Source organism: Cyprinus carpio, chromosome B11 (assembly GCF_018340385.1).
Source record: "Cyprinus carpio isolate SPL01 chromosome B11, ASM1834038v1, whole genome shotgun sequence".
Classification (NCBI taxonomy): Eukaryota; Metazoa; Chordata; class Actinopteri; order Cypriniformes; family Cyprinidae; genus Cyprinus; species Cyprinus carpio.
The window spans coordinates 15,940,909-15,953,414 of record NC_056607.1 but is presented as its reverse complement, the minus strand read 5'-3'; the positions used below and the strand labels follow the sequence as shown (position 1 = coordinate 15,953,414).

General features: G+C 34.1%; 2 protein-coding genes across 2 annotated transcripts; one reads left to right on the top strand and one right to left on the bottom strand.

Moving 5' to 3' along the window:
* Positions 1-2,753: 2,753 nt before the first annotated feature.
* LOC109110496 (acidic mammalian chitinase-like) lies at positions 2,754-5,420 on the bottom strand. The gene is made up of 12 exons (XM_042734188.1): positions 5,404-5,420; positions 5,261-5,299; positions 5,150-5,176; positions 4,791-4,995; positions 4,552-4,608; positions 4,286-4,451; positions 4,069-4,193; positions 3,841-3,964; positions 3,564-3,746; positions 3,332-3,448; positions 3,116-3,248; positions 2,754-3,022 (listed from the first exon to the last, which is right to left on the bottom strand). The coding sequence occupies exons 2-12, from the start codon at positions 5,283-5,285 to the stop codon at positions 2,778-2,780; spliced, it is 1,407 nt and encodes a 468-aa protein (XP_042590122.1). The 5' UTR covers positions 5,286-5,299; positions 5,404-5,420; the 3' UTR covers positions 2,754-2,777.
* Positions 5,421-9,505: 4,085 nt separating this feature from the next.
* On the top strand, positions 9,506-11,761 carry LOC122134469 (chitotriosidase-1-like). The gene is made up of 5 exons (XM_042734187.1): positions 9,506-9,568; positions 9,924-9,947; positions 10,106-10,310; positions 10,418-10,468; positions 10,656-11,761. The coding sequence occupies exons 1-5, from the start codon at positions 9,541-9,543 to the stop codon at positions 10,894-10,896; spliced, it is 549 nt and encodes a 182-aa protein (XP_042590121.1). The 5' UTR covers positions 9,506-9,540; the 3' UTR covers positions 10,897-11,761.
* The last annotated feature ends 745 nt before the right edge of the window (positions 11,762-12,506 follow it).

Sequence of the window (12,506 nt, the reverse complement as noted above, 5' to 3'; positions counted from 1 at the left end):
TACTTTACAATACTTTTTCCAACTTGACTTGACTTGGAGCAAAGTGAAAAGCAAAAATTTGTTATGGTTCCCACTGACCACTATAGAAGTTTACCAAACTATGAAAAAGGTCCTATACAAACAGTCACACTTCAAGCATGAAGCCAAAAAATAAATAAATAAATAGCTAGACAGCACGATTAGAATAGAAACAAACAGAACTTCAACATAAAGGAAACAACATGAAAAGGAACTAAAATCCAACAAACCTAGCAACCTCCAAGACTGCTGATATGCTATATATCATAAATACTTTAGGTCATAAACCTAATTGCCAAATGGGCCAAGTGATATAGCTTACTCTTACAAATTTGAAGTAATAAGCACCCTAGTGAGATTAATTTATTGCCTTTTACATCTTCAGTTTCTGTCCTGTTTATGTAGAAACATGCTATTTATCTGGTATCCAAGACCTTTGATTAAATACTTTGATAATGTGTTATTTTTATTGTCCATTCATTCTATACTGCCGTCCTTGTATCAGCCGATCCTATAAAATAACCATTGTTCATTATATTGAACCCTATATAATGGCTAAGCATGGAAATTACAACCATATGCATTTCACCTTCAAGTACAAAAAAGTACACTTGTACACTAGTTTTCATCATGAAGCAAGGATTTAATTAGGTTTAATCTAAATCAGAAAATGGATGTTATGAGTTGAGGTTTCTAACTAGTTTGTAGTGTAGTCTAAAATATATAATAATTGAATTATGCCCGTCACCCATATCAAAGTCATTTAATTACAATAAATTAATCCTCAAATGTAGAGTTAGACTATTCTTTTAAATTTTTTACAGCTGTTTTGTTCATTTTAATTTTAATTTCACAATGCATTAAAGCAGCTTCACAGAAAAAGCATGTTTCAGTGTTACATTAAGGAAGTATTCTCTTATCAGTCAGAGATGGGTTGCTAGTTTCAAAATCATGTCCTAATGGTAGTAATAGTCATTTATGAGATAATACAAGTTATATGGTTAGTAACGTCTTGTAGCATGTACATGTACATTGGAACAGAAAATAGAAAGGGGTAAGGAGATGTGCAAATTTTCAGAGTATAAAAAAAACCTACTTCTTTAGTAGACTTTGATATCTTTAGCACTATTTCTTAACTATTTCTTATTAAATAAATTGAATGTGTGTATGTCTGTATATATATATATATATATATATATATATATATATATATATATATATATATATATATATATGTATATATACAGGAAATTTACAAGATATTTTGTAAATTTCCTACTGTAAATATATTAAAACTTAATTTTTTATCAGTAATATGCATTGCTAAGAAATTCATTTGGACAACTTTAAAGGCGATTTTCTCAGTATTTTGATTTTTTTGCTCCCTCAGATTCCAGATTTTCAAATTGTATCTCAGCCAAATATTGGCTGATAAACCATACATCAATGGAAAGCTTATTTATTCAGCTTTCAGATGATGTACAAATCTCAAATCTCATTCAAGCATTATGATTTGAGTGTGTTTGAGGGCCAATTTGTGATGGCTAGATGACTGGGTCAGAGCATCTCCAAAACTCCAACTCTTGTGGGGTGTTCCCGGTCTGCAGTGGTCAGTATCTATCAAAAGTTTTCCAAGTAAGGTTCAGTGGTGAACTGGCGACAGGGTCAAGGGCAGCTAAGGCTCACTGATGCATGTGGGGAGCGAAGGCTGACCCGTCTGGTCCGATCCAACAGACAAGCTACTGTAGCTAAAATTGCTCAAGAAGTTAATGCTGGTTCTGATGGAAAAGTGTCAGAATACACAGTGCATCACAGTTTGTGCATATGGGGCTGCATAGCCCCAGACCAGTCAGGGTGCCCATGCTGACCTGGTCTGATGAATCACGTTTTCTTTTGCTGCTAACATCATGGAGCCAGATACCACAGCACACCTTCAGGGGTCTAGTGGACTTCATGCTTAGATGGGTCAGGGCTGTTTTGGCAGTAAAAGGGGGACCAACACAATATTAGGAAGGTGGTCATAATGTTATGCACGATGGGTGTATATGTAGTCATTTATGTTCATTTTATTATAATGTTAAGATGTCATAGTATAATATAATATAATATAATATAATATAATATAATATAATATAATATAATATAATATAATATAATATAATATAATATAATATAATATAATATAATAGCAATTTGGAAAATGTATGGATGGATCGTATTCTATAGAATAATCTTGTTTGATTACCGATAAAACAGACAGACCATTAAAATATGTACAGTAGATTACACTTGGTAAGAATAAAATATCAAGCTGTAAAGCCACTGAAAGCCATTCATTTTTGAGATGGACCTTTCATTTCATTTTTTTAGCACATGAAGCAGATGTTTTTAACCTTCTAAATTTGTTTCTAAATTTGGTAGAAACAAATTTACATTTTTTTATTTGCTGTTTTGCTGTTTCTTGAATGAGATTTTGAGTTATGATTGTGAAGCAGTGTATTTGCATCAGTCACAAAAAACAAAACAAAAACAGAAGTCTCCCTAGATGACAATTCAGTTTATTAATTTCTTCAAATAAATGACGAAACAGTGAGTCATTTAAAAAGAGGTACTGACACTAACAAACACACAGTTGGAATGAACATATAATTGTGTTACATTTAGACATAATATTTTCAGTTTATGAACATGAAACAATTGATGTTCGGTGTCATTTGTGCGCTTTCACTATTTGCATTTGTTTTTTTGAAGGTGATCCCTTAGGGCCAAGCACAGCACTTACATGTGTCATCAAACACGGTGCCTGTGGCACAATGCTCCAAGAAGGTATGGCCTCCTGCACAGTTATAGTATTTGTTGGGGTCTTCAGGGTGAGGATAGAGTCCATCTGGCTTTCCATTACAGAATCCTGGTCCTGGAGCATGGGTGGTGGTGGTGGTGGTAGTTGTGGTGGGTGTTGTGGTTTGGCCAGGTTTGGGGGTGGTGGTTGAAGGCCTCGGAGGTACTCTGGAAAAAGCATTTTAATAAGCATTAGTTTTATTTGTTTTTTTATTCAAATACAACCAGTGTTACAAGGACAGCTTGTGAAAATTTGTACCGATATCCAGAAGATTGCGCAGATGACCCATCAGAGGATGGTTTCCCTGACTACAGAACTGTCCAGCAAAGTCATCCAGATCAAGCGCCCAGACGAAGGCTCCACCAAACTTCTTGTCTTTCAGATAATGGACCTATAAATTGAAAAAATAGTTGCTAGTCAGTTTCTGACAAATGTTGACAATGAAACCCAACTTCATTAAAGTCTCAAAAGTACCTTAGTTTCAAAGCTCTCCTTGGTGTCAAATCCAACCCATTCGCCGTTCTTTGTGGCATAGGGCACCTTCTGGTCCTCAATCCACTGGAGTGTTGTTCCCTCCAGGAATCCACAGATCTATACAAATATTGATATATTGTTTGACAGTATTAGATATTGGGAATATTCAAAAGATACCTTTAATGAATATATTCCATTTTTTTGGACAAAATCACTTTTCCAAAGCTCCCACCTCATAGTAAGACCAGAATCCAGCCTCGCGAGTGTAGCTTCCAGCTGAAGCAGGTCCACTAGCTGGGGCTCCAACAGCAGTATCAGCAGATGTCAGACGGAAAGTGCGACCGTATGTTGCGAAACCCATTCTGAGTTTCTCCACAGGGGTTCCATTGTCCCTCCAATAGCGCATGGCGTAGTCCTGAATGAGGAGGAGAGCTGTCGTTTTAAAATGGATTCTTTCGGGAGGTTTGAAAATGTTGTGGTAAATTATGTTAGAGTATATCAGTTCTCACAGTATTAAAGTAGATCAGGTCTCCTTCATCCTTTGAGCCTTGGTACAGGGGGCTGTTGTGTCCTGTGAATCTTTCCCAAGTTCCATGGAAGTCATAAGTCATCACATTGATGAAGTCCAAGTACCTGGGAAAAAAATAATTACACAAATCAAGAGAGGTCTTGGTGGCTTATTTTCACCTCATTGCTCACCTCATTGCTCTGCCATGATTCAGTATCGTCATACTTACTTGGCAACCTCTGCAATCTCGTATCCATCATCAATTGTCCCTTTGCCAGCTGATACAGCAGCAGTCAGCATCAGCTGAGGTCTGCCAGTAGCCTTGGCCTCAGCTGCATAGGCCGCAACAAGTTCCTGCAAAGAGAAACATAAATAAATAAAAATGAAAAGAGCAAAAATTATCCACAATATCTGCCTAAAAGACGCTGCATTACAATTAGACCCACCTTGCACAGCAGTGTGAATCTTTGTTTGTCTTCAGGAGGACTTCCTCTTGCTCCAGGGTATTCCCAGTCCAGGTCCAGACCATCAAATCCATGAGTTCTCAGGAACTTGATGGTGGACTGGATGAATGTTTGACGGTTTGCAGCAGTGGACACCATGATGGAGAACCTGAGATGAATTTTGGAAAAATCTTGATATCTAGATGTTTCTGCATTTCAACTGACCATCAAGCTAATGTGATAATGAAAAGAATAGAAAGAAAACTTACTGTGTTGAACCAAAGTTCCATCCACCAACAGCCAGAAGAGTCTTAAGAGTGGGATTTCTGTGAGGTTAATATAGTTATTTTAAGATATTTTCATAATATAGACAATATATATATATATATATATATATGTATATATATATATATATATATAGATTTTATTTTAGCATGTCTAAATACATTATTACTTTCTTACTTGCTATTTTTACATATTTTTACATAATATTTTTACTAATACATACATGTTCTTGAGGTCATTGAATGTCTTGTAGAGAACATCATCGTTCCACTCATAGGTGACAAGCTCGTTCTTTTGGTTGATGATTGAAAAAGCATAGATAAGGTGTGTACAAAGGAAAGGGTCAACATTTGCAGGAGTATATTTTCCAATTCCAGGTCTGTACTGGGACCAGTTGGTGAAGTAGCAGCCCATTTCCATGGAGAAGGCTGGATATGGATACACAAAGAAGCTCTTAGAACTAAAATGCACCCCTTAAACTCATCTCTCTCATCTCAAAATTGCAATCATATAAGGATATTTTATTTAAAAAAAGAGAGGTTTGATATGAAAATGTGATCTGATAAATACTCAGTGACTCACCAACATTGCAGAGCACCAAGCCCAATCCTAGAATATACAATGATATCATGTAAATGACAAATATAAAAGAATTCACTAGTGTATTTTAGATTGGACTTTATTATTTCTTACCTGCTATAAGTGTAATTCTTCCCATTTCTTGCCAATTTTCTATAAGAAATAAAGAATAGTTTCCTTTATTACAATGAACTGAAAGCCGAGATAAATATTTTAGGCTGAATTCTCAATATAGAAATTCCCTGATGGTAATTTACCTGGGGTTCATCAAGAAAAATGAGAGGATGAACATCAAAACACCTGGGGTTTTATAGGAGTTGGGTGTTATCTATGCCATCCTAAAATGGGAGGATTTATTAGGATGGTCTAAGATATGATATCTCCAGTAAACTATGGACTGTAATGACAAAAACGTGGAAATAAAATACCTTTGTACAGTTCTGCACAATTTGTGTAAAGCTTAATTCATAGATAAGTTGGGAAAATTTAGCCTGATATGTAAAATGTGAATGAATGCCAACATGTTGGCTATTTTAACATGGTTTTAACAACTGAGTTTAAACATTTCAATATGGTAAAATGTTCAGCTCAAGTCAGATTTGTAGAATTTACAATATTATTTATCCATCTATTTTTCAGACTGCTTGTCCTCTGCTACCCACTGAGCCACTGTTCTCAATGTCATTCATTAAATTATAAATATAAATTCCAGTTCATTCCATTTACAGACACATATAATAATAATATTTAATACTGTGCCAAAATATATATTCATAATCATGTGCAGTATTATTTGATGCAACAAGTACCAGAGGAAATGTAATGTCGAGCAGCAGTGACACTGAACACCTGACCAAATGCAATACATACAAGAAGAAATAAATATTCTAAGACAATCAACACACTGAAAAACAGAAAAAGATGCAGACTGAAAAAGAAACATAAGTTTCGGTTTGGTAGTCATTGTGCGAAGGTGTTCCTTAAAACTTCTAGAAATGGTAATTATTAATTAAAGAAAAAAGCTACGTCATCTTTGATATCTAATCTCATTTTTTGACAAATAATTAGAGAGTGTCCGTGTTGTATTAAACTTTTATGGGGTTAAAATTATGTGCACAGGTTTTTGCAAAAATAATTTGAATTTGGGTGTCTAACCAAAGTCTTTATGAGGCCTGTATTTAAAATATTGAATGGTAATAACCATGGTTATCATTCAAATGAACAAATACATGATATATACAAGTTTTATATCCTTGGAATTTCACTTTCAAAGCTACAAAGATAACAAATGACAAAATGTTATCTTTGAGAGAGTGCAAATAAATAAATAAATTTATCAAAATACACTTTGATAAACCTATATAAATTTTAAATATTTTTGATAATAATTTTTTTTATTTTTGAGACAAAGCAGATGAACTGGTACTCTACCAAAGTGTCAAGTATTTTTACCCACAAATTTGCTGTTGAAGGAAAATGGCATAGACATGCATGATTCCCCTAGTGAAAAATAAATATATTTAAATGTATTTGAAATACATTTCTTTCATGCTAAGTATACTACAAATACATTTTCATATTTATGTACTCAATAAAATGCCCTGTCTTTGTACTTTTAGTATACTAAACTGGTATACTTAAAGTCTGCTAAACTGGAACTAATTCTGTACTTAATGCACTTTAATTGTGCAGAAGTAGTGCTGAAGTACAATCAAAGATATGCTTAGTATATTTGATTGTGCTAAAGTGGAACTATTGCAAGAACACTTCAGGTACACTTTAAATATTTTGCATTAAAAGACCGATATTATTGAAAGATCATATAATTCCCATCAAAAATGACATTAAAATACATTTTAGACTTAATATTAAGAAATGTGCATTGTGGAAAAGTTTTACACCAAATAAAGTTCAATTATAATTTTTATATCGGTAAGTCTTGAGTTATCTGTCAGTAAATATGTTAATAGATTTTAACTACAGGGTAGAGTGGGGGGAAAACCCCCCCATGGGCTAAAACGTCCCCCTACTGTTTTTCCCATAATGAGAAAACAAAACATTTGTGCTTTATTTGAAACCGACAAACTAGGAATTTAAATACAGTATGAAGAATGCATGTTTAAAAGGCACACCAACCGCATCTACACAATGCCTACTGTGCAATAACAAATCACATTAAGTGTCTCCAGGCAATTATCAATGTGACGTTATCAGTGTGATGTCACATAACTTGGGACTTAGGAAAGATTTAACGAGCCTATAATTTACTGGTTCCAAGTTGCAAAGGATAATGAGCTAAGGCTAATAAAATGTTTGGTGGCACACTTGAAATGGATGATAAGGATGGATCCTTTGATGATTAAAAAATGCTTATCCTCCTGCCACCATCACTGTCACCATCAGCACCTCAACCACACCTAAAGAAATTAGTACTAGTTCTGGAAACAGATTCTGTTTTGGGAAGCCCACCAACCTAATTTTGTGTGGTGATGAGTAAAAACCTGGGTCAGAACTCTGACCCTCACAAAGAGCTAGCATAAATGTATAATTGCATTGTTTGCTGTCACCCAACACGTTTTGTCATCTGACTTGTTTTATGAGATAGAATTCTTCATTTAATGCATGAACTTCCCACTGATATGTCTTCACTTTTCCCTTAAAATCTTAATATAACCTCAATTGGTGTTCGTCTGCACTAACTACTTATTTTTGTTTTCTGGATTTGATTAATGTCTGCATGGTGAAACTATATAGTTATGAAGAAAGCAACACAAAAAAAGTAACATTCTGACCTCATATATTGTTTTCTGTATCATTAAATTATTGTTGTCCGAGACACTGAGACTAAATACTGTAGTGTACACCATCAGTTTAGCTCAGTTCAGTGGTGTGCTATGAATGAACAGTGCTCAAAGACAGATGCAAAAATTGCATTCTTAACTGAAATAATATTTGATATGTCATGACTTAAAAACCAAATTCTTTCAGTATTCCAGTATTTTAAGCATCCTACCTTGATCCAATTCTGTACTAATTCTGACAACTTATTCTCTCTCTAAGGTTTGTAACAACAACACAAACGCAATGTCTCACATAATGTATGTTCAACTATGATAAACATTTAAAAATCTTATTATTCCAAACTTTTGACTGGTAGTGCACAAATTAAAATATGGAGGGGGGTATGATTAAATTAAGATATTAAGACTAAACTAAATCAATATCAAACTATCAAAACATATGATAGACACTTTTATTAGTTATTAAATACTTTTACTATGTCCCACTAATATTGTTGGAGGTGTTTAGACAGGTCAAAGATGATGTGTTGGAGTGCAAGCTCAATGATGTTACGAATTGCTGTGTTGTTGTTATTTTTATCACTGGATTGACACCTGCATGACCTTCGTCCCTGTCTGGACCCTTGTCTCTGTCTGGATTAAACACACCTTCCACCGAAAATAAGGTAAACTACAAAGAGCAAATGTACCCCTATCTGACTGAACAATGACCTAATGTAACTTTCTTGTGTACTGGGTACATCATAAATATTAGCTTGAAGTTACTGATATCCCTGTATGATCCTACAGAAGTAGTGGGTTCATCCTAAGGCTGTTGAAGATAATGTGATGAAACTTTGTATGTCCACATGCTAGATTTCCACATGCCTGAAGTCACTGGAACATATCATGTTTGTGATGACAAACTTTGTGACTTCAGCAACGATACTGCAGTTTAGTTACACTACTAGAGTTTCTAGTTTCAGTAAAAAATAATAATGGTAGACAGCTTTAGGTGAAACGGAAAATAGGTCACATCAGATCTTTTTTTTTTTTTTTTTTAAGATAAGACACCAAGGCTTTCCAGCAAGATAAAATGTGTAGGTATTGTTTATGATCCTTGTGTTTAAATGTGAAGAGCTTAACATTTAACAGCACACTTTTATTTACAATAAAATTTGTAAGATTTAAGTGCATGAGCATTTTTCTTCATAGTCTCAAAATAAAGTTGCCATTGTATTCTCAATTGTTTTGAATAGCATTTCATTTTGTTCTATTGTGAACAGCCTCAAGGGAACGGACATCCACGCCATTGATTCCATCAAGAGAGATAAACTAAATCTTCATTGTGTCTGTCAAAGTAAGAAAAATCTTCATTCAAAACAATAAGTTGCAAAATAAATAAATCTTTATTGGTCTGTTACAACAGTCAGGTAAATCTGGATTGGCCAAATCTGACTGAAATTCAGATGTTTCTATAGGCAAGAAAAATCTGAGCTGACATTTAGTGTCATGTTATACATGTGTAACCCTCCCTGTCTCTCTCCCCACCCTTAATTTTACTTTATGTGGAGTTCCCCTCACAAACCTAAAGGGACATGTAGCAGCAACAAAATGAACAGGGGAATAACACATTTAACAGGTATTTTGTCTATTTTTATTCAAATATGTTTCTTTAACCCCACTGTTAAATACTTGAAATACTGATTAAACTATTTATTTTTTCTTGAAATTCTGTGAATATTTCTCATTTAGGGTCATGAATATCCATGTACATCAAAAACATTACGTTGTGTCTATGCTGCTTCTGAACATAAAAACAAGCTACAATAGATGTATTTTTTTATAGTGCTGATCTTTGGAAAATTGCATGGAAACCAGTGTATGTCAGTTTGACCCAAAATAGAAGTTTTCCCAGTTTTCGAACACAACAGGAAGGTTAATATATTAATCTCAAGTAAAAGCATCTATTAATGATCTTTTTCCATTTTTGTCAGGCCTGAATTTGCTCTTTCAGTTTGGTAAGGTTATTTTCAATCCACTGCATTAAAATGAAAATTCTAATGTTTTTTTTTTTTTTTTTAAAGTACTGAGAGATTGAGAATTATTCATTTAATTTACATCACAAACAAATTACTGCTGACATATTAGTATGTGTCTTTATTGTCTTTTTCCTCAGTAACCTGTTCAAGACTGGTGTGTTACTTCACAAACTGGTCTCAGTACCGAGCAGGAACTGCTAAGTACCTTCCTGAGAATGTGGACCCAAACTTGTGTACTCATTTGATCTATGCATTTGCTATTGTAAACTATGCCAATAACATAGCAAGCAGTGAGTGGAATGATGTGACCCTTTACTCAACCTTCAATGCACTTAAGAACCGGTAAGTATGCTTGTAGCTCAGAGATACACATTTCTTTTTTTTGTATATTTTTGATTTGTCAGATGTTCTGGTGTGTGACATAGACTTCGCAAAAATGTTTCTTTTAGAAATCCTCACCTAATAACCTTGTTGTCCGTCAGAGACCAGGACTCAAACCAGTAAGCATTCTCTTTCTGTTTCTGAATAAATGTTGATCTCTGGTAACTAACCATTTTGATATATTTTATACAGTTTTTTGGTTGGTTTTTTTTTTTTTGAGAGAGAGATTTAGCAAATTTGTGATTAATCTGAATTTACAGAAGTTATAATAAAGCAAGTAGTCATGAATTTACTTGTTCACACTAGATTCTCCATTATGCTGTCCAACTGGACAAACCGTCAGACATTCATCAAGTCTTCTATAGAATTTCTGAGGAAGTATAACTTTGATGGGCTGGATTTGGACTGGGAATTCAAAGGCACTTCAGAGACGCATCTAGAAGAAAAACTGAAATTCACTCTACTGTGCAAGGTTAAAATTAAAAATATGTTTTCATATGATGATGATACTTTATTGTCAGACAAGTCTGAGATTTTTCTCAGCTGATAGTGTCCATGTTTACAACATTGAACGCCAACAAATGCATTTAATCTACACAGTACAAAAACATCACGCATTATACATTACACTTACATAAGTATCACATTACATCCTACATTACGTATACTGTACGTGTAAAACTACACCCTACACTTTACACCACCTTCTCCTCTTATGCTCTTGATTTTTGGTTATAAGTGTCTTATTCAACTCAAGGATAACCTGATGCACATATGAATGCTTCAGCCTCATTCTGTTGAAACCTCCGATTTGATGGCAATAAGACAAACTCATAATCATGTCACCTTGAAAACCATCTGTATATAAAGTAAAAAGTATAGCAGAACTGACATATCCCTGGGGTACTCCAACATTTGTTATAATAGCAGATGACAATGTTTTATTCACTTTAACTCTGTGAACTCTATTTGTGAGAAATTGGAATTTATGCTCAACTGTTCAAGTTTGACACCAAAATATCATCCTGTTTTGTGTTAAACGTGGAGGAAAAATCTAGAAACAAAGTTCTTACGTCAGTAGTAGGTCTATCTAGATGTTTAGAAAAAATATGTACTAAAGTAGCAACAGCATCTTCAGTACTGTAACCTTTCTTAGTCAAACTGCCATGGGTGAAGCTTGTCTTTAACCATCTGAACTAAATGCTGAAGTAACAACCTTTCCAAGCATTTCCCAATTACCGAAGTAAGGGCTATTGGTCTAAAATCCTTATATTCTCTCGGACATGGAACTTTGGACAATGGTTTTATATATGCACAGTCTTCCATAACACAGGAACAATGTGTGTCCACTGAGGCCTGAAATACTGGTTGACACACTAGGGCTAATTCATTTGCAAAATTCTTTAAAAAACATGCACTACACCCATCAGGACCAACAGCTTTTTTCCTATTAGACTGAAACAGTTTCCTGACATCATATACCTTAATAACAATTCTCTCTGCAGATAATGGAGCCACAGCATCTATTATTTCATTGCATTTGGCATATTTAACCAATGATTCGAATCTAGTAAAGAAAAAAAAAAAATGTATTCATTCCCAAAACAAAATTATTTATCAGTTACAATGGATTTATTTGAGGGAGAAAATCCAGTCATTGTTTTTTATAATGTCCCAATCCTTCCATAGTATTATTAATCTGAAATACTTCCTCCAAGCGCTTCCTATAAACTTGTTTTGGTTCCTTCAATTTAATTTTTCACTCTCTTTCTGTTTATTTAAATACTTTAATATCTTTATTCTTAAATGCTCCTTTCCTCAAATTTGCTGTATGTAGGATTGACACCGAGTGGTTGAACCAAGTATTGCAGTCCAAATACAAAATATTGGAGAGGGTTTTTTTTCACCTGGCCCCTCCTCCTCAGACTTGACGCACACGCAGGTTGCCAGATTGACGACACAAGAGAGCTATGGAAGCAAATGGGTAGAAAAAAATCATTTTGAAATGTAATTTGCAAAATGGCAATGCAATGTGTAAAACTGCAATGCATTTCTTTATTTAAATTTACATTTTCCCATTACGTGCAACATTTAGTGCAAAATGAAAATAAAAATTCAATTACATAATTCACATTTGCCATTTCCTATACTAGTTTT